Source organism: Somniosus microcephalus, chromosome 6 (assembly GCF_052327205.1).
Source record: "Somniosus microcephalus isolate GS21.2 chromosome 6, FLI_Smic_1.0, whole genome shotgun sequence".
NCBI lineage: Eukaryota > Metazoa > Chordata > Chondrichthyes > Squaliformes > Somniosidae > Somniosus > Somniosus microcephalus.
Window position 1 is genome coordinate 62900221 of NC_140992.1, and position 22730 is coordinate 62922950.

General features: G+C 44.6%; 1 protein-coding gene across 4 annotated transcripts in view; it reads right to left on the minus strand.

The window, feature by feature from the left end:
- LOC147115764 (uncharacterized) overlaps positions 1-22730 on the minus strand; it is a 500089-nt gene that overhangs the window by 420735 nt on the left and 56624 nt on the right. For all 4 annotated transcript variants that reach the window (XM_085990285.1, XM_085990282.1, XM_085990283.1 and 1 more), the window contains 2 exons: positions 12041-12114; positions 1299-1367 (listed from right to left, as the gene is read on the minus strand). In XM_085990285.1, coding sequence (XP_085846411.1) covers positions 1299-1367; positions 12041-12114 — 143 coding nt within the window. The remainder of the gene's footprint in view (positions 1-1298; positions 1368-12040; positions 12115-22730) is intronic.

Here is a 22730-nt window from a genome sequence, read left to right on the forward strand (position 1 = left end):
TCAAACAACAACATCTATTCAAACAATCAGTCAAGAAAAGCTATTTCTGAACAAACCATCTGTAGAATGTACAATTTTGACTGGCCATCTGTTTGACTTCAGTCATTTCACTGGATTGAATTCAACACAATTTGTTTTTTGGATACACTTTGCTGGATTTTGAAACTGCTCACTGACTTCCCTCTTTTTTTTTTTTTAAACAGCAACTTACCAATATTTTGGTAAATCACCAGTCTGATAAAATCTGACAAAATTCTGTTGCTGTACTAGAAGAACTGCCTGCAGCAGTAATAAAGTCTTCCAGAAAGAAAAGGTTCTTAAGCGATTTGAGACACTGAAATGTGCCTCCAAAGATTTGCCCTTTTAACTTTTATTTAATGGTCATCTGTCTATGAAGGAAATAGGGTGAAGAGAAAATACTACACAAGAATGGAACTTACACTATTTTGGAATTCAATATTGTTACTTATGAATTCTAAAGGGGATTTCTAATGATAATATACACCTGAACTTTCCATGAATATGATACTTAAAATACTGCTGATAAAATCACCATGTCATCAATGCTGATTCTCAGAGATTCTGCACCAAAGGCAGCATTGTGAATTTTACAATAAAGACTTCACCTTTTTGCTGTGTATAATGGCTCAGCTACTGTTGCCATGGCAACAGTCTGGTTCTCTCCTACATCTGTCTAGTTCAGTCAACCATGTACATTAGCTTGCAATCAAATGCTATTCTCCAAGAATCCTGCAGTCAGTATCCAATTATATTTGCATATTCATTTCCTTAAGGCACCAATAAGTTACAAAAATTGGTTCACATCAACTTAGTAGATGCAAAGTTGGTCCGAATTGTTAGTAACAAATGTACAAAGAAACTAATGCTTGCTGAAGGCAATATAAGTAAAACTATGCCCTGACAGTAGATACACAAGCACACTGCTAACTTGGCACACTCAGGAAATTAAAGGGTCCCACACTGAAGCTAAATAAAAATCTAAATCTTAACTGAACAAAATTTGATTAAAAACATATTAAGTTGAATCTGAACAGTAATAGCCAAAGTTGATATTTAATCTATAAATATGCTTTCAGAAAATAATGCAAATAAAATAAAAAGGGTAACCTAATCAAAATAGAAAATATGCAAACTTCTCTTATTTGACAATTTCTAGCAGCAATTTAGTTTGCTACAAATACAAACAGTAGTGGGACTGCATTATACTTGTATGTATTTTATTACCCGTGTTCTTTCTAGTACTATGCATCGAATTGAGTCCGAGTATACTGGCTTACCTTCACAGCTTCAACCTGAGCCAAACGACATCGTTGCAGCAAATCAACAAAAAGATAAATCAGCAGCACCTTGAAATGGAAAAAAAACAAGACTAAGGTCAAGCCAGTGTGATTTGGTCACTCAAATATTTTCTGCCAGGATTCAGCTAGGAAAGAATCCATAATATTAAAGCTCCTACTCAATTGAATTTTTCACCCTTACAATCAAAACATTAGAATTATGGGTATATCAAAGAAACACTAAAATGCATTATACTTGACCTACATAAGCGGTCTAACCCACCTAATTCCAAAAATAAAGAGTCATGGGGGAGAAATTCAGTTGGTTAAGAGGACGATAAGTGGGGCACAAGGTGGCTAGCGCCCGGGCGCGGCGATACCTGCACCTCTCGTGAAATTGAGCGGACATTTAGCGGCGGCGCTAAACCGCAACGCCCGCTCAGCTGCGCGCGCAGATCCTGACGTCATTTCATGGTGCAACGCCCTTGGGGCGCCCCGAACCGGAAATTCAGTGGCACCCTCCTCCTTTCCGCCTGTCGCTCCCAGCGACTGGTTGACTGGAACGGTTCCCAGTTGCTGTGGGGCTGGGGGGGCGCTACTTAAAGGGGGCTCTTCCTGGCTTCTTTGTGGTAGCCATTTCTGGACCACTCCTCCTGTGAGAGAGAGAGAGATTTGCAGAGAGACAAAGGGAGAGAGCTTTCTGCATTGAGTCAGCGCTCGCAGAGGTACTTTTGGCTTCTGACCAGAACTATGTAGTTGGTTTGCTTTTTCACTGGCATAACCTTGAGTGGCCACATACAATGGGGGCTGCAATGGATGGGAACGTTGGGCTTCTCCATTACATTGGGAGGGCACAGAGACGCCGAGAGAGAGTGCCAATCATGGCCAGACGGCGGAGGGCCAACAGGCGTCGGCACACAAGACCTTACCGTCCCAGGGTTTTCCGCCAACAGTTCTCATACCTCAACATGTCTGAGGAGCAGTGTTTTCGGAGGCTGCGATTCAGCAGGGAGGTGGTCACTGAGCTCTGCCACCTGCTTCAGCCAGATCTTCAGCCTCAACTGAGGAGGAGGACGTCTTTGTCGGTGGCAGTGAAGGTGACAGTGGCACTCAACTTCTATGCCACCGGCTCCTTTCAATCCACTACTGGGGACATTGCCAATATCTCCCAGTTCGCGGTGCATTGCTGCATCTGTCAAGTCACGAATGCCCTCTTTAAAAGGAGACGTCAGTACATTTCCTTCCCCATGACCCCGGACAAGCAGCAAGAGCACACAGTGGGATTTGCAAGAATAGCGGGCTTCCCCATGGTCCAGGGCGCCATTGACTGCACGCATGTGGCTTTGTGGGCGCCGCAAGAGAACGTCGAGGATTACTGCAACCGGAAGGGGTTCCATTCGTTGAATGTCCAGTTGGTCTGTGACCACATACAGCTGATACTCGCTGTCAATGCCCGCTTTCCAGGCAGCAGCCACGATGCCTTCATCCTGCGCCAGACTTCTGTGGCAGACCTTTTCGAGGCCCCGGCTCACCCAGGAGGCTGGCTTCTCGGAGACAAGGGCTATCCTCTGTGTACCTGGCTGATGACCCCGCTCCGTTCGCCCAGCACCCCTGCTGAAGAACGATACAATGAGAGCCATCAAGCGACCAGGATCATCATTGAGCACACAATCAGCGTGCTCAAGCAACGGTTCCGCTGTCTGAACCATTCCGGATGAGCCCTTCAGTACTCACCTGAGCGAGTCTCCCATTTCGTTGTTGTGTGCTGCATGCTGCATAACCTGGCAATCCTCAGGACTCAGCCACTGCCACCAGACATTGGAGCACCAGCAGAGGAGGAGGAGGAGGAAGAGGAGGAGGAGGAGCAGCAGCACCAAGATGGGAGGGAGGCACAAAGTGCAAGGGCCGTCCATCAGCGGCTTATAGCAAGTCGGTTCTAGGCCCCCTCTGAGGGAATGGCTTCTGCCATTCAAAGAACATGAATGGAACCGTGCCGCAACCCCTAAGCCGGTCAAGGCAACAAATACTTCAAAGAGCAAACAAGCACATTCTGAATAAAGACACTACTTTATTTAACAAACTGTGTGCCCTTCCCGCATGACAAAGTAATAGAGAGAAACCCCAAAAAAAGCAGTCAGTCACATAACTGGCTCTCACAACCTGGAGACAATGAACAAAACAGTAACCAAAAAATGACCACGATCCTCAGCCTTCAATAAAACATTTAACAGCATTTTGCCACACCTCCTACTTTTTGCCCTTCGAGGGTGATCTGCTTCGCTTGCGAGATTCGCCCCTTCCCACCCTGCAGTTCCTCCGCAATGGGACCTCAGTGGCTGCAGCAAGGCTGGGGGAAGGCTGCTGAGTGTCAGAAACTGCGACTGCAGATGCCCTTGAGGGACGGCCTGGACCAGCTCTGGGCCTGGAGGGCCTGGCTGCTCCAACTCTGCATGGGCGGCACCAGTCTGTCCTACAGGTGGTGGTAGCTGCAGTAGAGAAGTGACAGTGTTGGCAGCAGGAATGCTGTCATCCTGACAGAGGACAGCAACTCCCTGGTCGGACGACACACTGACACTCCCACGGGGCAGCACTGCAGCATGTGGAGCAATCTGCTGAAGCACAGACTGCTGGCCTGCTGCGGCGCGGCGAGGGCCCCAGCGATTTGTGCCCGATCCAGCGAGGGTGGCAGCAGTCAGTGCTCGTGTGGCCTCAATCTGCGTCTGCATGAGACCAGCCACTGACTGCATTGTAGCACTAAGCACTTGCGTGGCAGCCGCCTGTGCTGCGCCGAAGTCCTGGAGACTCGCCTGTGCTGCGCGGACGTCCTGGACACTCCCTGCCTGTGCTGCGCTGAAGTGCTGGACACTCCTTGCCAGTGACTCAATGGATTCGGGCATCCTTGCCACTGCAGCCATGAGCTCAGTGTGCCTGTGCTCCGCCTGGGCGCTCATTTCAGCGAGGGGCCGCACCTGTTCTGCGCTCATGGTAGCAGGACTTGAGGCCAGACTCTCCCTCCGGGGAGAAGGCCGCCGAGCTTCCCTACGCCCACCGCGTTGCTGCAGCCTGCTGGGCCTCGGAGCTTCACCCTCCTCAGACCATTCTCCCCTGCTCCCCTCCAGGGAAGGTGTGTCCCCATTATGGCCATGGGCTGCCTCGGCTGAGGGTGGCACTGATGGTCCGGCTTCCTCCTCCTCGTCGCCTTCAGAGTCACTCACAGTGGCAGCTTCAGTACCCGCCTCCTCACCTGGCGAATCAGCATCTGAAAGCAGGGAGGTACAAGAGTGGCTTTAGCGTGAGGACAGGGTGGCAGCGAGGGAGGCATGAGTGCTGCAATGTACTGTATTGGTTCAATAGTGGCAAAGGATGCTGGTGTGAGGCACAAGTGGAAGGAGAGAGATCATAAAGGTGATGACCTTACCATTGCTGTCCAGAACGGGGTCGGCATCTCCAGTGGTGACGGGCCAATCATTCGACATACCATAATCCGCTGGACTCGCTGCTCCAGATCGGTGAGGGCTTGAAGGTGAGGCCGGCCTCCCCCGGTCCGTTGCTGCTGCCTCCTGTTATGGGCCAGCTTGCCCTGCAAGAGAAAGGACCGGCTCTGAGTACAGTGTGAAGCCCTGATCTTGGCTGCACTGCCTCCCATGGTCAATTAGTCCTTACAGTGTGTAAAGTGCTGAATGTGCGTGTGAGTTTCATGAAAGGCCCATAGGTGTTGGATGAGGGCTGGGCATTGGGGTTTTCAGGACCCTTTGGCCATAAAGTGAGGTCGAGATGCAGGGATGAAGAGGATTCTGAAAAGGGTACTCACCCTGACGACCCGAGTGAGGTCGTTGAACTTCTTCCTGCATTGCACAGGGGTCCTAGGCACCATGCTGCTGGAGGTCACTCGGTGAGCCACCTCTCTCCAAACTTTGCGATAGTCGTTGGGCAGCGGCCTCCTGCCACTGTCCGGGTACGGGAGAGATTGCCTGCACTCCACCGCGCCAACTGGAACCTCCAAGGCCCCCTCGCTGAACCGCGGCGCTCGCTCCCTGGCCCTCTCCATGGTCCTAGGCGTAAGAATGTGGCAGCAGGTCTGTCCAGGCCGAGAATCAGGGCTCTGATGCGCAGGGTGTGGCTGCAATCCAAGATCAAACCTCCCCTTTAAGAGCTGACCAGCGCCAGCGTGTCTGCGTTCAATCGCTAACTGGCCGCACCTGCGCTGCACCCGCCCTCGGTGGTAGCGCCTCGCTTCTCAGGCTTAGCGCCTTAAGACAGTCGTGCAGCGCCTGTTTTAGCGCTCCAAGCACCTCCTGGGGCGAAGCAGGTCAATTTACCAGTAGGTGGCAATAATTTGCACCGGGCGCAAAATTTAGCGCCCGGTCGATACTTACGCCCCAAACGGGGCGATACTGAATTTCTCCCCCCATGTATAGTACTGCTTTAAAAAAAAAAGCCTTACAAGAAAAGCAACAAATTACTTGTAAAGAATTGTCCATTATTTGAATTTTGAGCTCTTAGAACTGTTGCAATGAACTGAAGTCACAAGTAATTTTGATTGGTAAACATTTTTGTTGCATAGATACTTTCAGTTTTGTTTAATTAATTACAATTCATTCCACTGGAATAGTTATAGACAAGAAATTAACAAAAATAATTTTTCGCACCATACCTACAACTCTAAACAAAGCAAACTACGTAGGTATAAGGGGCGAGTTGGCTAAGGTAGATTGGGAAACTACATTAAAATGTATGACAGCAATGGCTAGCATTTAAAGAATTGATACATAATTTACAACAAATATACATTCCTTTAAGGCACAAAAACCCCACAGGAAAAGTGGTCCCACTGTGGCTAATAAGAGACGTTAAAGATAGTATTAGATCAAAGGAAGAGGCTTATAATGTTGCCAAAAAGAGTAGTAACATAGAAACATAGAAGATAGGAGCAGTAGGCCATTCGGCCCCTCGAGCCTGCTCCGCCATTCAATGAGATCATGGCTGATCATCCAAATTCAGTACCCTGTCCCTGCCTTCTCCCCATATCCCTTGATCCCTTTAGCCTCAAGAAATATATCCCTCTTTCTTGAATATATTTAATGAACTGGCCTCCACCGCCCTCTGTGGTAGAGAATTCCACAGGTTCACCACTCTCTGGGTGAAGAAATTCCTCCTCATCTCAGTCCTAAATGGCTTACCCCTTATCCTTAGACTATGACCCCTGGTTCTGGACTCCCCAGCCATCGGAAACATCCTTCCTGCATCTAGTCTGTCCAGGCCTGACAGAATTTTATAGGTTTCGATGAGATCCCCTCTCAATCTTCTAAACTCCAGTGAGTATAAGCCCAATCGACACAATCTCTCATACATCATTCCTGCCATCCCAGGTCCAGCCTGGTGAATCTTCGCTGCACTCCTTCCATGGCAAGAACATCCTTCCTCAGATAAGGCGACCAAAACTGCACACAATACTCAAGGTGCGGTCTCACCAAGGCCCTGTACAACTGCAGCAAGACATCCTTGTTCCTGTACTCGAACCCTCTTGCTACGAAGGCCAACATACCATTTGCCTTCTTAACCGCCTGCTGCGCCTGCATGCTTACCTTCAGCGACTGGTGCACAAGAACACACAAGTCTCTTTGCACTTCCCCTTCTCCCAATCTATTGCCATTCAAATAATAATCTGCCTTCCTGTTTTTGCCACCAAAGTGGATAACCTCACATTTATCCACATTATAGTGCATTTGCCATGTTTCTGCCCAATCGCCCAACCTGTCCAAATTGTACTGGAGTTTCACGACATCCTTCTCACAGTATACCCTCCCACCCAGCTTTGTGTCATCTGCAAATTTGGAGATATTACATCCAATTCCCTTGTCCAGATCATTAATATATATTGTGAACAGCTGGGGTCCTAGGACCGATCCTTGAGGTACCCCACTAGTCACTGCCTGCCACTCGGAAAACGACCCATTTATTCCAACTCTTTGCTTTCTATCTGCCAACCAGTTCTCTATCCAAGTCAATACCTTGCCCCTAAGTAAGGCTGAGGATTTTAGAATTCAGCAAAGGAGGACCAAGAAATTGATAAAGAAAGGGAAAATAGAATGAGAGTAAACTAGCAAGAGACATAAAAACAGACTGTAAAAGCTTCTATAGATATGTAAAAAGGAAAAGATTAGCAAAAGTAAATGTAGGTCCCTTACAGACTGAGACAGGAGAAATTATAATGGGGAATAAGGAAATGGCTGAGAAATTAAACAAATACTTTGAGCTGGATTTTACCAGCCTTGAGGAGGTGAATTTGGAGGCGGGGCCGCTGGGAAAATAAAAAAAAATGGGAGCGGGTCCCAAACCCGCTCCCAACCCGCCTCCAACCAATCTTCCCGGGAGTCGGGTCCCTGATTTGCACAGGGACCCAACTCCTAGTGGTGGGAAGAGGATTATAGCCACTTAACTGCCTGTTAACAGGTAGTTAACAGGCAGTTACGAGGCTTTTTCCAATTTTTAGACTTCTGCTGCGGGCTTCCCGACGTCAGGGAACTGTGCCAGGGTAAGTGAGGTGTGTTGTGGGTCTGTTGTACTGTTGGTGTACAGATGACAGCTGCAGAAGTAGTGTGAAGGATGCAATGGGACACTGGTGAGTATCAGAGGTAATGAAATGTTGGGAAAGTCACTTTTAATGTGTTTAGATTTTTCTGTAGGTGACAAGCTTTGAAGTGTTTGTGTGGCCTCACCTCAATGGGAGAAGTGACAGAACGCTTCTGTACCCTCACCTGCAGCTGCCATCTGTTTCATCCTAAGGAAAGAGTCACTGTAGAGCCTGGGTGCAAGGGCTCACCTTTGTGCAGTGATTGTCAGTGTTTGATAGCACCTCAATGCTGTCAAACACTGTCAAATCATGTCAAAAATTTATGGTTCATGTGCCTTTAAGAAAATCGGCAGATGAAGCGTCATCAACTGACGTCATCTGACACCGGCTTTCCCTTAATTGGCCAATCAGGGGAAAATAGCGTCTGTGCGTCGGACGTCGCTGGGGGCGGGACTAGAACCCGGAAGGCAGCAGTTCCGCCCCCAACACGTCTCAGTGAGTAAAATCCAGCCCTTTGTGTCTGTCTTCACAGAAGAAGACGCAAAAAACTTCCCAGAAATAGAGGACAACCAAAGGTCTAGTGAGAAGGAGGAACTGAAAGAAATTAGTATTAGTAAAAAAGTAGTACTGGAGAAATTAATGGGACTAAAAGCCGATAAATCCCCTGGACCTGATAGCCTACATCCTAGGGTTTTGAAAGAGTTGGCTATAGAGATAGTGGATGCATTGGTTGTCATTTTCCAAAATTCCATAGATTCTAGAAATGGTTCCCGCAAATTGGAAGGTAGCAAATGTAATCCCACTATTTAAGAAAGGAGGGAGAGAAAAAACAGGGAACTACAGATCAGTAGTAGGGAAAATGCTAGAATCTATTATTAAGGACGTGGTAACAGGGCACTTAGAAAATAATAATAGTCAACACAGATTTATGAAAGGGAAATCGTGTTTGACAAAGCGAGTTTTTTGAGGTTGTAACTAACAGAATAGATAAAGGGGAACCAGTGGATGTGGTGTATTTGGATTTTCAGAAGATATTCGATAAGGTGCCACACAAGAGGTTATTAAACAAAATTAGGGCTCATGCAATTGGGGGTAATATACTAACAAGGATTGAGGATTGGTTAACGGATAGAAAACAGAGAGTAGGAATAAACGGGTCATTTTCGGGTTGACAGGCTGTAACTAGTGGGATCAGTGCTTGGGCCTCAGCTATTCACAATCTACATCAATGGTTTGGATGAGGGAACCAAATGTAATATATCCAAGTTTGCTGATGATACAAAGCTGGGTGGGAATGTAAGTTGTGAGGAGGATGCAAGGAGACTTCAAGGGGATATAGACAGGCTAAGTGAGTGGGCAAGAACATGGCAAATGGAATATAATGTGGAGAAATGGGAAATTATCCACTTTGGTAGGAAAAATAGAAAAGCAGAATATTTTCTAAATGGTGAGAGATTGGGATATGTTGGTGTTCAAAGGGACCTGGGTGTCCTCGTATACAAATCACTGAAAGTTAACATGCAGGTACAGCAAGCAATTAGGAAAGCAAATGGTATGATGGCCTTTATTACAAGAGGATTTGAGTGTAAGAGTTAAGACGTCTTACAGCATATATAGGGCCCTGGTGAGACCACACCTGGAATATTGTGTACAGTTTTGGTCTCCTTACCTAAGGAAGGACATACAGGAAACTTTGGTTTATCCGGAGGTTGTATGTCCGGAAACCTCGATCTAACGGCAGAAATCAGCAGCCGTTTTGGTTAGGTTTTTTTTTCTTCTCCTAGCATTTTTTTTTTTTTTTTTTAAAAACAGTCAGGCTCTGGAAAGCGTCTCTGTAGCTTCGCAACAGCTTCAGAGATGCTTCCAAGGTATGGGCCGAGTGTTTACAAGCTGTTGCTAAGCAACAGTGTTTGTTGTCAGATACGGAGATGAAAACCTCCGTATCCTTCAACATTAGCGCTGGTCTATCCGGAAGTTTTGATAGATCGGCAGCAGCTCGGTCCCGTCGGTGCCGGATATCGCGAAGTTTCCTGTACTTGCCATAGAGGGAGTGCAACAAAGGTTCACCAGACTGGTTCCTGGGATGGGTGGATTGTCCTATGAGGAGAGATTGAGTAGACTAGGCCTTTTTTCTTTAGAGTTTAGAAGAATGAGGTAATCTCATTGAAACATACAAAATTCTTACAGGGCTTGTCAGGGTAGCTGCAGGGAGGATGTTTCACCTGGCTGGGGAGTCTAGAACCAGGGATCACAGTGTCAGAATAAGGGGTCGGCCATTTAGGACTGAGATGAGAAGAAATTTCTTCACTCAGAGGGTGGTGAATCTTTGGAATTCTCTACCCCAGAGGGCTGTGGAGGCTCAGTCATTGAGCATATTCAAGATAAAGATCGATAGATTTTTGAATATTAAGGGAATCAAGGGATATGGGGATAGTGCAGGAATGTGGAGATGAGGTAGATGATCGGCCTTGATTTTATTGAATGGCGGAGCAGGCTCGAAGGGTCCTGCTCCTATTTCTTATGTTCTTATCCAAAAAACTGTGTGAATTAGACAAGATTGAAAGTAAATTAACAGTGAAAAGAACACCTAACCAAGATAAGTAAACAAACAAATAAAATGGTACCTGACTTCATTAACAAATTCTGAAAATAATTTCTTAGTGATAAGCATGTATTAAGTCAATGCCAGGTCAGGAATTTTAATAATGGATGGTCATCCATTAATGGAATTTGGATGTGATATAATTAAGAACCAGGTAGTCACTGAAATTCCAATAAAGTTGGAACCAAAACCTGATGACAATCAAGCCACTATATTTAAGTGTTTTGAAAGACAAATCTAAATGAGTCAAGAAACTAGCATTCCAAATTTGATTGATAGTCAAGCTACTTGACAGGAAAAAAGATCTCAGTTTCTGATTATGATATACAGGAAACTCTCGATTTACCGGCACCTAAATAACCGGAAATCTCTGTTAACCGGCAAAATTCAGGAGTAGGTTCAGGTAAGTTTTACTTCATTTTAGTGGCCGTTCCTGGATTTGTGGCTGTGTAATCGGGGTTCCTGCACTTGTTGCTAAGCAACAGGGACGCCTGGTCTGTGGCCGGGCTTCTTGCACCTGTTGCTAAGCAACAGGGAAGCCTGGATTTGTTGCTGTGTACGGAGCTCTCGTACCTTTTAATTATGCCGCTCTGTAATCCGGACTTTTTGATAAACCGGCACCACGCCGGTCCCGTCGGTGCCGGATAAAAAAGAGTTTCCTGTATGAGGAAGTGATTCTACTTTAGCTGAGGCAGTTGTTAGTTTGTTTAGCAATTGGGTTTTTGTTTTATAAGATTATGTGGCTCGGTGTCAAATTTTGTTCGATAATTAATTGCTCCTGTGAAGCGCCTTGGGATGTTTTACTAGGTTAAATATAAGTGCAAGTTGTTGCTGAACTCTTAATTGAATAGTGGAATTAGAGAGGTCACCTGGAGAGAATAAGAGTGAAAGAGAATGCAAGAATATGAATACGCTGGTGGTAATAAAACCTCCAACCCACTGTGAGCAGCACCATGGGAGAACTGTGTGTGTTTGTGTAATCACACAATGAATTCATCAACACTAATATCAGTCATTCTTCAGACTACTCTAGTCAGTGAAATAAAATATAGTGACACAACCAGTATTTATCAATTTTCTCTACTCTCCTTGGCAACAAATTAACTCCAAAAATCAATCCATTGCAGTTGTCAGAATTAATGGAAAAATTAATACCCAGCATCTTGCAATGATTGCTATACTTGGACAGTTACTTTAAATTCTGCTTTTTGTTTGATTAGACTTTTATGTTCAATTCCTGTAAACATTTTTCAAATAAACTCAAAATCAAACCAGCTTTATCAGTATGGTTTTAGTTGTAAGATGCATGTGTCACATTGCTTTCTACAGTTCTAAAAGAGTAAAAAATTCAAGTTTTATAATTCTTGACCTTCAAAGCAAAAATGGAAAATAAAAATTGTTCACAGCAGCATTTTCAGATACCATTTGACATAGGAACATTTTAACCCAACAGAACTCTACAGTATTTCCTTATGTAATGAATAATATTTCGGTTAGGATACATCTCCCTCCAAATTTTCAACGTCAGATCGGTTATTTATGGCAGTCACTTCCTGAATTACCTACCTGCATAAAGAATCCAGTTATGAATGAAACCAAAAATGGCTGTAGTCCAGCATGTGCAACGGCACCGGGCAACCCTGCAATAATAAAAAAAAAAATGCTGTTCACAACTTTTCAGACATAATGGGCCCGATATTTACGGAGAACCGGGGAGGGTGCGGAGATCACAGTAGCGCGAGGATAACCCGGCAAGGCCGGGACACAGAGGTCCTGCCGAATGTAGCTGGACCTCACTATAATTTTTCTCTTCTGTTTCCTGCCTGGCAGCTGGCCAATTTGACAGACTGGCTGGCTGCCGGGCGGGAAAATCAGTGTCAGGAGGCTGCAGCCTTGAGGACCGTCCCCGGGAAGCGGGAGGGGGAGGGAGCGAGAGATCGGGGCTTGGGGAGGGCTAGATATGGAAGATGGCATTTGGCAGAAAGATACATTGGAAATAATTGACCACTGTAATCTTTTTAAAACCAATGAATTTTTCCAAAGCATTACTCATGGTAAGTCAGTTTGTGCTCTCTGCCACCAATTTTTGTTGGCTACGTTGGTGGTTTTATCTATCACTGTGGTTTTTTGTTTCATTAGAGACTGATCTGCATATTTAAATACCCCGTTGGTGTCTGGTGGGTGTCCTTCCCACTTACTCAGAAGAGCAGGTTAAAATTGGAACCTGCGGGGAGTCAGTGGGACCGAGGTGGGTAAGTCCCATGGGCAATTTTAACTGCCCGCCCACCCAGTTACCACCAAGTGAGCAAAGTTAAAATCATCCTTCTCTGTCTGATTTCTCTGAGCAAAGCTTTAAGTAATTTCATTCATTAGTAATAGTTAAATTGTAAAATGAACCTTAAAAAAATGAACATTTGTCCTCCAGCGTGTTTTGCAATCAAAAGAGAAAAAAAAGAAAATGCACTGAGAAAATCCTGCTGATTCATGTTGGAAAATTGCACATATTGGGGTAAATTTTCATCTTCACTGCCTGGGTGGTAATTTGGCTGCCCATTGTAGAACCCACCTGATTTTCTTTTATTCATTGAATATGGGCATCGCTGGCATTTAGTGCCCATCCCTAATTGCCCTTGAGAAGGTGATGGTAAGCCTTCTTGAACCATGGTGTGGTGAAGGTACTCCCACAGTGACTTTGTCGTAGCAGTTTGATACAACTGAGTGGCTTGCTAAGCCATTTCAGAGGGCAGTTAAGAGTCAACTACATTGCTGTGGCTCTGGAGTCACATAAGGCCAGACCAAGTAAGGACAGCAGATTTCCTTCCCTTAAGGCCATTTTACAACAATCCAGTAGTTTCATGGCGATTACTGAACATTACCAATATGAGCTTCTATATTCCATTTTTATTCAATTAACTGAATTAAAATTCTTTAGCTGCCATGGTGGGATTTGAACTCACAACTCAAGTCCAGGCTCTGGATTACTAGTCCCAAAACATAAGCACTATGCTGCCGTTCCCCATTGATGAAGATGAACATTTATCCCACTCAGGCTGCAGCATTTCCCTAAAGCTGACAGAGAGATTGCTCTAATTTTTCAAGGCAAGCGCTTCCACTTTATTTCAACATGACAAAACCACATTGGAAAGCAGACCTTTATTTTTGTTGGCTAGTAGTTGCAAAATTTGAAGAATCAGCAGCCTTTAAAGGAAGCTGCTCATGACGAAAGGGAAGCTCACTATTTTCTCAGCCCAATACTGAAGGGAGGTATAAAAGTAAATATGTGCAATGAAACCTGCACCTAAGATTCCTATAACTTAGCACCTAAGATTCCTATAATTTAGCACCTAAGATTCCTATAATTTAGCAATCACTCCTTCAAGGTTTTGCCACAGGAGATACAGTAAAGGAGGTATTAAAGTTTTTGACCTTTACCTCTTGGCTTCAGGGTCCCAAGACCACGCCTGCAGGTGAGCCACTGCTCCATATAAACCAGAATAATACATTACCTGCCCAATATCTAGGTAATTTGTAGAAAACCCATGAATTGAACAGAAAACCCTCATCACTGCCTTTCAGCTTACTAGTTATATCACATGCTCGCACATGATGTACTTTGATCTTGGAAGGCAGTAGAATAAACAATTCACTAGACTGAAACTTAAGGTAAAGGATTTACTTGACAGTAAATTGATATGTGAACAGTAGCAATGATGCACTATAGATTTACAGTAGTAACAGGCTTAACTATCCCTCCTCAGAAGATAGAAAATAGCAAACAGTTGCATCTGCTGCACTTAAGTGGACCAGATACAAGGTCCCTGAATAGTAACCATTATGAGAGAGTTTGGTGCTGACTGTTCGCAGAGTCTTTTTTTAGCCTATCTCTCTCTCTAAATGCTTCAGATAACTCAGTTTGAACAAGAAAAAAATGAGAAATACTTTTCAAAATTTTATTGAGACAAAGGAAATTTAAATTATATCTCTGAAACTCAAAAGGAGCAGCCAATGCAACATGTACACAAATAAAAGCCACAAGATCATGTATTTGAACTGCATAGCTTGAAGGCTCTCTCAGATACAACATCTGTATTCTGGGGCTATTGAGTATCAACACAGACTGGGTCACTGTCTGTAATTACTACTAATACTAAATTCCCATCCGTTAGCGGAGCAGCAACGCTGGGACCTATTGAATTCACTATCATTGTTATCGGTTCTGAACTAACCTGGCCGCTTCAGTCATCTGTATCCCTTTCTGTGACAAGTCACTCTTGACATTGTTCATCCACTGCTTCCTTGGTCTTCTTGCTCCATGTATCTCTGTATGCAGAGCCATGAAGAGCATTCCAGCTGTTTCCATTCTTGAAACGTGCCCAAGCCATCAAAGTCGCCTTTCTTGGAACTCGTGTATAAGCATTGTTTCTTATCCAAGCCATGTTCTTATTATATCATTTTTGATTCTTTATATCCTGGATACTCCCGGTATTCCTCTCAACCAACTCATCTCTGCTGTTATGTTCCAATATCCTTCAAGTCCAATATCATCGTTTAGTGCAAGATTCATTGGCCCGGGATTTGCAGCTCACTGTTATTGCCCCTTTGAAAGTGACCGCAACTTCAGATGTAGCGCACGCGCATCCTAAAACAGAAATCCTGAAGTTGCAGTCAGTCATTCACTGCTCCGACACTGGCAGCACTGTGGTCCCTGCACCCCTGCACCCCCCCATAACCAGCAATCAGTAATGAGGGAAATCAGTGAAACTGATGAAAACTTCGGCTTTTCTGCGGTAATATCGCTGTTAAAGACCCCATTAAAAGTTAGACCTTGTTCGATTAGGTGTAACTGGGGTTTTAACAGCATATTGACTTTTTAATTTTGTGGAGTGTCAGATTTCTCCATTTTAATAAAAATTACAATTTTTAAGAAACTTAAAAAAAAAATGTTTTTAAAAGTTTGTTCATATTTATTTCAGGTTTACCTTTTCCCCATGTGAAAGCCCCAATCTTTGTTTTGCTCTCTATAACATTTTTAAAAGTTAGAATAAAAGTAGCTTCTTCACTTCCTGGTCTGTGAAAATTCTGCATAGTGATTGGCTACTAAGACAGCTTGTTGACATCATAGCAGCTTGCGCTATGGAATTCCCACTACACTACACTGATCTCAATTGAACGCCGAAAAAGCCAAACTTCTCATCACAGAGATCGTGAGATCTTTGTGGGAAACTTTCTTCGCTACTGACTGTAAATTATGAGCCATTACTGCTTCCAGTACTAGATTAAATAAATCAAGTGATTGTGTAATCCTTGTCTCACTCTAACTGTTGATATAAACCATTCTGTTCGTTTCCTATCCAATCTAAAAGTGTTCAGGGACTTGTTATAGATGTTTTTTATCAGTCTGATAGGTTTCTCAGGAATACTATAGATCCTCAAGACATGCCATATCCCTTCTCACCATGCACTGTAAAAGGTATGCTTAAAATCTACAAAGTTGTAACAATGGATGTTGTGTTCGATAAATTTCTCCAAAATCTATCTTATCACAACCAGTTGATCTATTATACTTCATCCTGGCCTAAAACCAGCTTGTTCTTCAATAAGTATCACCTCTACTATCTTTTCATTCTTCTCTGCAGTGTCTTAGGAAATACTTTTCCAGGTATGCTCAGTAAGCTGATTCTTCTGTAATTGCTGCATTCACTCTTGTCTCCTTTTTTGAAGATTGTTATTATTGTCGCCTTTCCCCAGTCTTCAGGTACTTGTTCTTCTTCGCGAATTTTGTTAAACAACTTTCGCATCACTATCCCATCCTTCACCCAGCTGCAACAGCTCTGCAGTTATATTATCAATACCAGGAGCCTGGCTCTTTTTCAAACTTACCAATACAAATCTTTACTTTGTCTTCCAAGAAATCCAGCATAAACACCCCTCCATTTGTACAGGGCAGTTTCTCCAGAACTGATTCATCCACCATGCTCTGTACATTGTATAGATTTTCAAAATATTCTTTCCACCGCTTGCTCCTCATCTGTTCGTCCTCAATTATATGACCATTTTGGTCTTTCACTGTAGCCATTTTAAGTTTGTAAGATTCACTTAGTTATCTTATCTTCCAGTACAGCCTGTCTTTTGGCATAATCTTCTGCTTCTTTTCACTGGCCGTTTATCCAATTGTTCTTGTCTCTCTTGGCTTTAAGCTTTATTTTTCTGGTTAAACTGTTGTATCTGGTCCTCATATTGGGATCTGCTTTACGCTCACTTTAAGTATTCTTTGATTTCACTGAGCCAATACTTGTTCTGCAGTTCTTAATATTCCATTTTTGATGATATTCCATATCTCTTCTACATCCATTTATTCAGTTATTGCAGTTACAGTATTTCTCATGCAAGTCAAAAAGTTGTGGGTTCAAACAAAATCCTGAAAAGAGTCGGCAGACCCGGAGAAGGCAGAGGATAAAGAGCATGGGAGGCAGAGGACAGCGGACCTGAAAGGAGTCAGCAGCTCCGGAGAAGACAGAGGATAAAGAGCGCGGGAGGCCGAGGACAGAGGACCTGAAAGGAGTCGGCAGCCCCGGAGAAGGCAGAGGATAATTCAGAGCAGCTGAAGGCAGTTAAGTAGGGAAACTAGGCCTATAAAAACTGGCTTCGCAGTGCGATCTGCACTGAGTGCAGTTTGCACAGAGTGCTGAGAGTTGAGTGGGTGAGGGAGTTAGGTGGGAGAGAAGTGGAAGGAGGAGCTCGCTTGCTTCGCCTTTGCTTTCCCTAACTTTTTACTCTGTAGGATTTGGTTCTTACTTTACACCCAGGAAAGAGTCCGAGAGCAGGAGCAGTCAATCAACAACAACAACTGCAAAACCGCTAAAGTGACATCACAACCTAGGAAGGAGCTGATTGGTAAGTAGGACCTGGTGAGTATTTCTACAGTCCAGTCGTTAAAGTAAAAGTAAGGTCTCTAGTTTAGAGTGAGTAATGTTTAAAGCAAAGAAAGATCCCTAGTGTATTTAATATTCTTTAATTTAGAGGAAGTAAAGGGAGTAAATTAAGGGTAGGACATGGCAGGGCAGCTCGGCAGTGTGGAGTGCTCCTCCTGTGCTATGTGGGAAGTCAGGGACACATTCGGTGTCCAGGGCGAACACATGTGCAGGAAGTGTCTCCGGCTGCAGCTACTCGAAATCCGCATTTTGGAGCTGGAGCTGCGGCTGGAGTCACTGTGGAGCATCCGCGTGGTTGAGATCTTCGTGGATAGCACGTTTAACGAGGTGGTCATACCGCAGGTAAAGAGTGCACAGGCAGAAAGGGAATGGGTGACCACCAGACAGAGTAAAAGAACTAGGAAGGTAGTGCAAGTGTCCCCGGGGTCCATCTCCCTCTTCAACAGATTTTCCATTTTGGATATTGCTGGGGGAGATGGTTTCTCAGGGGAATGCAGCAAGAGCCAAGTCCGTGGCACTACGAGTGACTCAGCTGCACAGGAGGGGAGGAAAAAGAGTGGGAGAGCAATAGTGATAGGGGATTCTATCCTAAGGGGAACAGATAGATGTTTCTGTGGCCGCAGACATGACTCCAGTATGGTATGTTGCCTCCCTAGTGCCAGGGTCAAGGATGTCACTGAGTGGCAGCAGGACATTCTGAAGGGGGATGGTGAACAGCCAGAGGTCGTGGTCCATATCGGTACCAACAACATAGGTAGAAAGAGGGACGAGGTCCTGCAAGCAGAATATAGGGAGCCAGAAGATAAATTAAAAAGCTGGACCTCAAAGGTAGTAATCTCAGGATTACTCCCAGTGCCACGTGCTAGCGCGAGCAGAAATAGGAGAATAGACCAGATGAATGCGTGGCTGGAGAGATGGTGTAGGAGGGAGGGATTTAAGTTCCTGAGGCATTGGGACCGATTCTGGGGAAGGTGGGACCTGTACAAGCTGGACGGGTTACACCTCGGCAGAATCGGGACCAATATCCTCAAAGGGGGGTTTTCTAGTGCTGTTGGGAATGATTTAAACTAGTTTGTCAGGGGGCTGGGAACCTAAGTGTGGGCCCAGAACAGAGAGAAACAACAAAGCTGGAAGTGCAAGTTAGAAAAGTAGTCAGCAAAACTAGTAGGGAGCAGAAACAAAGGCCAACAGTAAAGAAGGTCAAAGTGCAGAAAAATATTAAACAGGCAAAGTTGAAGGCACTTTATTTAAATGCACGTAGCATTCGCAACAAGGTGGATGAATTAATGGCACTAATAGAAGTAAATGGGTATGATGTAATTGCCATTACAGAGACATGGTTGCAGGGTAACCAAAGCTGGGAACTGAATGTTCCAGGGTACTCAACATTTAGGAAGGACAGACAAAAAGGAAAAGGAGGTGGCGTAGCGCTGTTAATAAGGGATGAGATCGGTACGGTAGAGATAAAAGATCTTGGCTTGGCAGATCGTGATGTAGAACTGGAATCAGTTTGGGTGGAGCTAAGAAACAGCAAAGGGCGGAAAACATTGGTGGGAGTTGTGTATAGGCCACCAAACAGCAGTGGTAATGTAGGGCACAGTATCAATCAAGAGATTAGAAGTGTATGTAACAAGGGCAATACGGTAATCATGAGGGACTTTAATCTACATATTGACTGGGCAAATCAAATTACCACCAATGATGTGGATGACGAATTCTTGGAATGCATGCAAGATGGTTTCTTGGATCAGTATCAACAGGTGGCAACAGGTGACATCACAGAATGAAATTTCATCTGCCAAGAGGTCTTGACAGATGAAATATCAGTGTTTCACAGCTGTTTGAAGCTGTCAAACACTGAGTCTGACTTCTAACCTGAGTCCTTCTACACAGACTCAGTTAGAACTCTCACCGGCAATGAAAGCTGAATGCTGTCACTTTTGACAGCTCGCAGCCATTTTGCTTTCAGTGCCGGCTGAGTGATGGACTCCCGAAACCTAGAGGAAGAAAGGCTGTTTAGGTAAGTACAGGTAATTTAAACTTCTTTACACACTTTAGACACACCAAACACACTTACCTTTGCACTCATGCACCCATCACTCACCTGAACACCGACATCTCGACCCCTCCAAGTCCTTCAACCCGACGGCCCGCCTGCTCTACCCTGGCGTGGTTTGGAGCCGTCGGGAATCCCACACGACACCCTTCAAAATAGGGATTAGGCTAAAAACTGCCTGTTAACAGGCAGTTAATTGGCACTAATCCCTTCCCGCCTCGGGTCGGCGGGTCCCAGTGCGGGGTGGGTACCCGCCTCCTTTGAAACTTACATGGAGGCGGGTTTTGGGCGGGATGGTGTTGGGACCCCCGAATTCAGGATTTTAGCCCCCTGCACGCCTAAAAGCCCGCCTCACAGCACACTGAAAATCGACCCCTTTGTTTCTGTCTTCACGGAGGAAAACACAAAAAACCTCCCAGAAATACGAGAAAACCAAGGGTGTGGCGAGAATGAGGAACTTAAAGAAAGTATTAGTAAAAAAACAGTACTAGCAAAATTAATGGGACTAAAAGTCGATAAATCCCAAGGACCAGATGACCTACATCCTAGGGTTTTGAAAGAGGTGATCTTTGGGATAGTGGACGCATTGGTTGTCATCTTCCAAAATTCTATAGATTCTGGAACGGTTCCTGAAGATTGGAGGATAGCAAAATGTAACCCCGCTATTTAAGAAAGGAGGGAGAGAGAAAACGGGGAACTACAGACCTGTTAGCCTCACATCAATAATTGGGAAAATGCTGGAATCTATTATAAAGGATGCAATAACTGGGCACTTAGAAACTAATAGTTAGATTGGGCAGAGTCAACATGGATTTACGAAAGGGAAGTCCTGTTGACAAATCTATTGGAGTTCTTTGAGGATGTAGCTAATGGAGTAGACAAAGAGGAACCGGTAGATGTGGTGTATTTGGATTTTCAGAAGGCCTTCGATAAGGTCCCACACAAGAAGTTGGTGAACAAAATTAGGGCACATGGAATTGGTAGTAATATACTAGCATGGATTGAGAATTGGTTAACAGACAGAAAACAAAGAGTAGGGATAAACGGGTCTTTTTCAGGATGGCAGGCTATGACTAATGGGGTACTGCAAGGATCGGTGCTTGGGCCCCAGCTATTCACAATCTATATCAAAGCACCCCAGCTATTCACAATCTATATCAAAGCACCCCAGCTATTCACAATCTACATCAATGATTTAGATGAGGGGACTAAATGTAACATTTCCAAATTTGCTGATGACACAAAGCTAGGTGGCAGTGTCAGTTGCGAAGAGGATGTGAAGAGGCTTCAAGGGGATCTCGACAGGCTCAATGAGTGGGCGAGAACATGGCAGATGGATTATAATGTGGATAAATGTGAAGTTATCCACTTTGGTAGAAAAAACAGAAAGGCAGAGTATTTCCTAAATGGTGAAAGATTGGGGAATGCGGATGCTCAAAGGAACCTGGGTGTCCTTGTACATGAGTCACTGAAAGTGAATGTGCAGGTGCAGGTGCAGCAAGCCATTAGGAAGGCAAATGGTATGCTGGCCTTCATTACAAGAGGATTTGAGGACAGGAGTAAAGAAGTCTTACTCCAATTATATAGGGCCTTGGTGAGACCACACCTGGAGTACTGTGTACAATTTTGGTCTCCTTACCTAAGGAAGGATATACTTGCCATAGAGGGAGTGTAACAAAGGTTCACAAGATTAATTCCTGGGATGGCGGGACTGTCGTATGAGAAGAGATTGAGTAAACTAGGCCTGTATTCTCTTGAATTCAGAAGAATGAGAGGGGATCTCATTGAAGCATACAAAATTATTACAGGGCTTGATAGGGTGGGTGCTGGGAGAATGTTTCCCTTGGCTGGGGAGTCGAGAACCAGGGGCCACAGCCTCAGGGTAAAGGGTTGGCCATTCAGGACTGAGATGAGAAGAAATTTCTTCACACAGAGGGTGGTGAATCTTTGGAATTCTCTACCCCAAAGGGCTGTGGAGGCTCAGTTATTGGGTATATTCCAAACAGAAGTAGATAGATTTCTGACTAGTAAGGGCATCAAGGGATATGGCGATAAGGCCGGTGAATGGAATTGAGGCAGATCAGCCATGATCTCATTGAATGGCGGAGCAGGCTCGAAGGGCCAAATGGCCTACTCCTGCTCCTATTTCTTACGTTCTTATGTTAATACATGACTTGAACGTGTAATCTCCAGTGAGTGCATTTTGAAAGTGTCTTCCTTTGGAAGAGGTCCCATATGCCTGATCCAGTATTTGAGGTGGTCATTAGAGATCCCATGGCATTACTCAAAGAAAAGCAAGGAGCTCTCCTAGCCCACTTTCCTCCCTCAACTAACAAGGTATTAGATTAAATGGTCATTCACTTCATTGCTGTTTGTGAAATCCTGCTGTGCACAAAATGGCTGCTGTGTTTGCTTAAGTAGTTGATTGTAGGCAAGGTGCTTTGGGTTATTTTTGAGAGATGTTAGAAACTACTGTACAAATGTTTGTCTTTATTTTTTTCACAAAACTAGAATATTAAACACTTTTCCTTTATTTGCCTAATAAAGAAAACAATAATGCTTTGGGGTATTGGCTAGCAACTTGGTAGACTAAGATGTTTGCACTGAAAATAACAGACAGGTTTATGAACAATTAAAGCTCAGCATATAAATTCCAGGAATTTTCCTTTTATAAAGACGAGATTATGTGCCACCATAAACATCTCGAGTTATTTAAAACCAACAGTCTTCTCATTTTCCATTCATCAGCACCTGATGGTTTAACCCCAACCTTCTGCCTGTAGCTCTCTATGTTCGTTTGCCATAAAGGCGGATAGATCGGTTCTTCTGTTGAGTTCTCCAGCCCTCAGGGACCCAGCATAGAATAATGGTGCAGCTGTGGGCATGCTTCTACACCTTATCATAAGATTTATTAAGTGGATGTACTTAAACTCTACTCAGTGGATGCACTTAACTGTTACCTCAGGACTACAGGCCCTACCATTGTTTAGCTTAATACCGTCAGCACCTTTGTTATCTTGACTTTAATTAAGACTGCAGGCCTCATTTAATTAATGCCTGGATTCTGACACTTCGGCCGGAATTTTGCCGGTGCTCAGGGGGCGGGTTTGGAGGCGGGACATCCGGCAAAATCGCAAAGATTGACAGCGGGTCGGAAACACGCCGTCAAGCCACCTCCAAACAATCTTCCCAGGTGTCGGGTCCCTGATTTGCGCATGGACCCAACACCTAGCGGCGGGAAGAGGATTATAGGCACTTAACTGCTTGT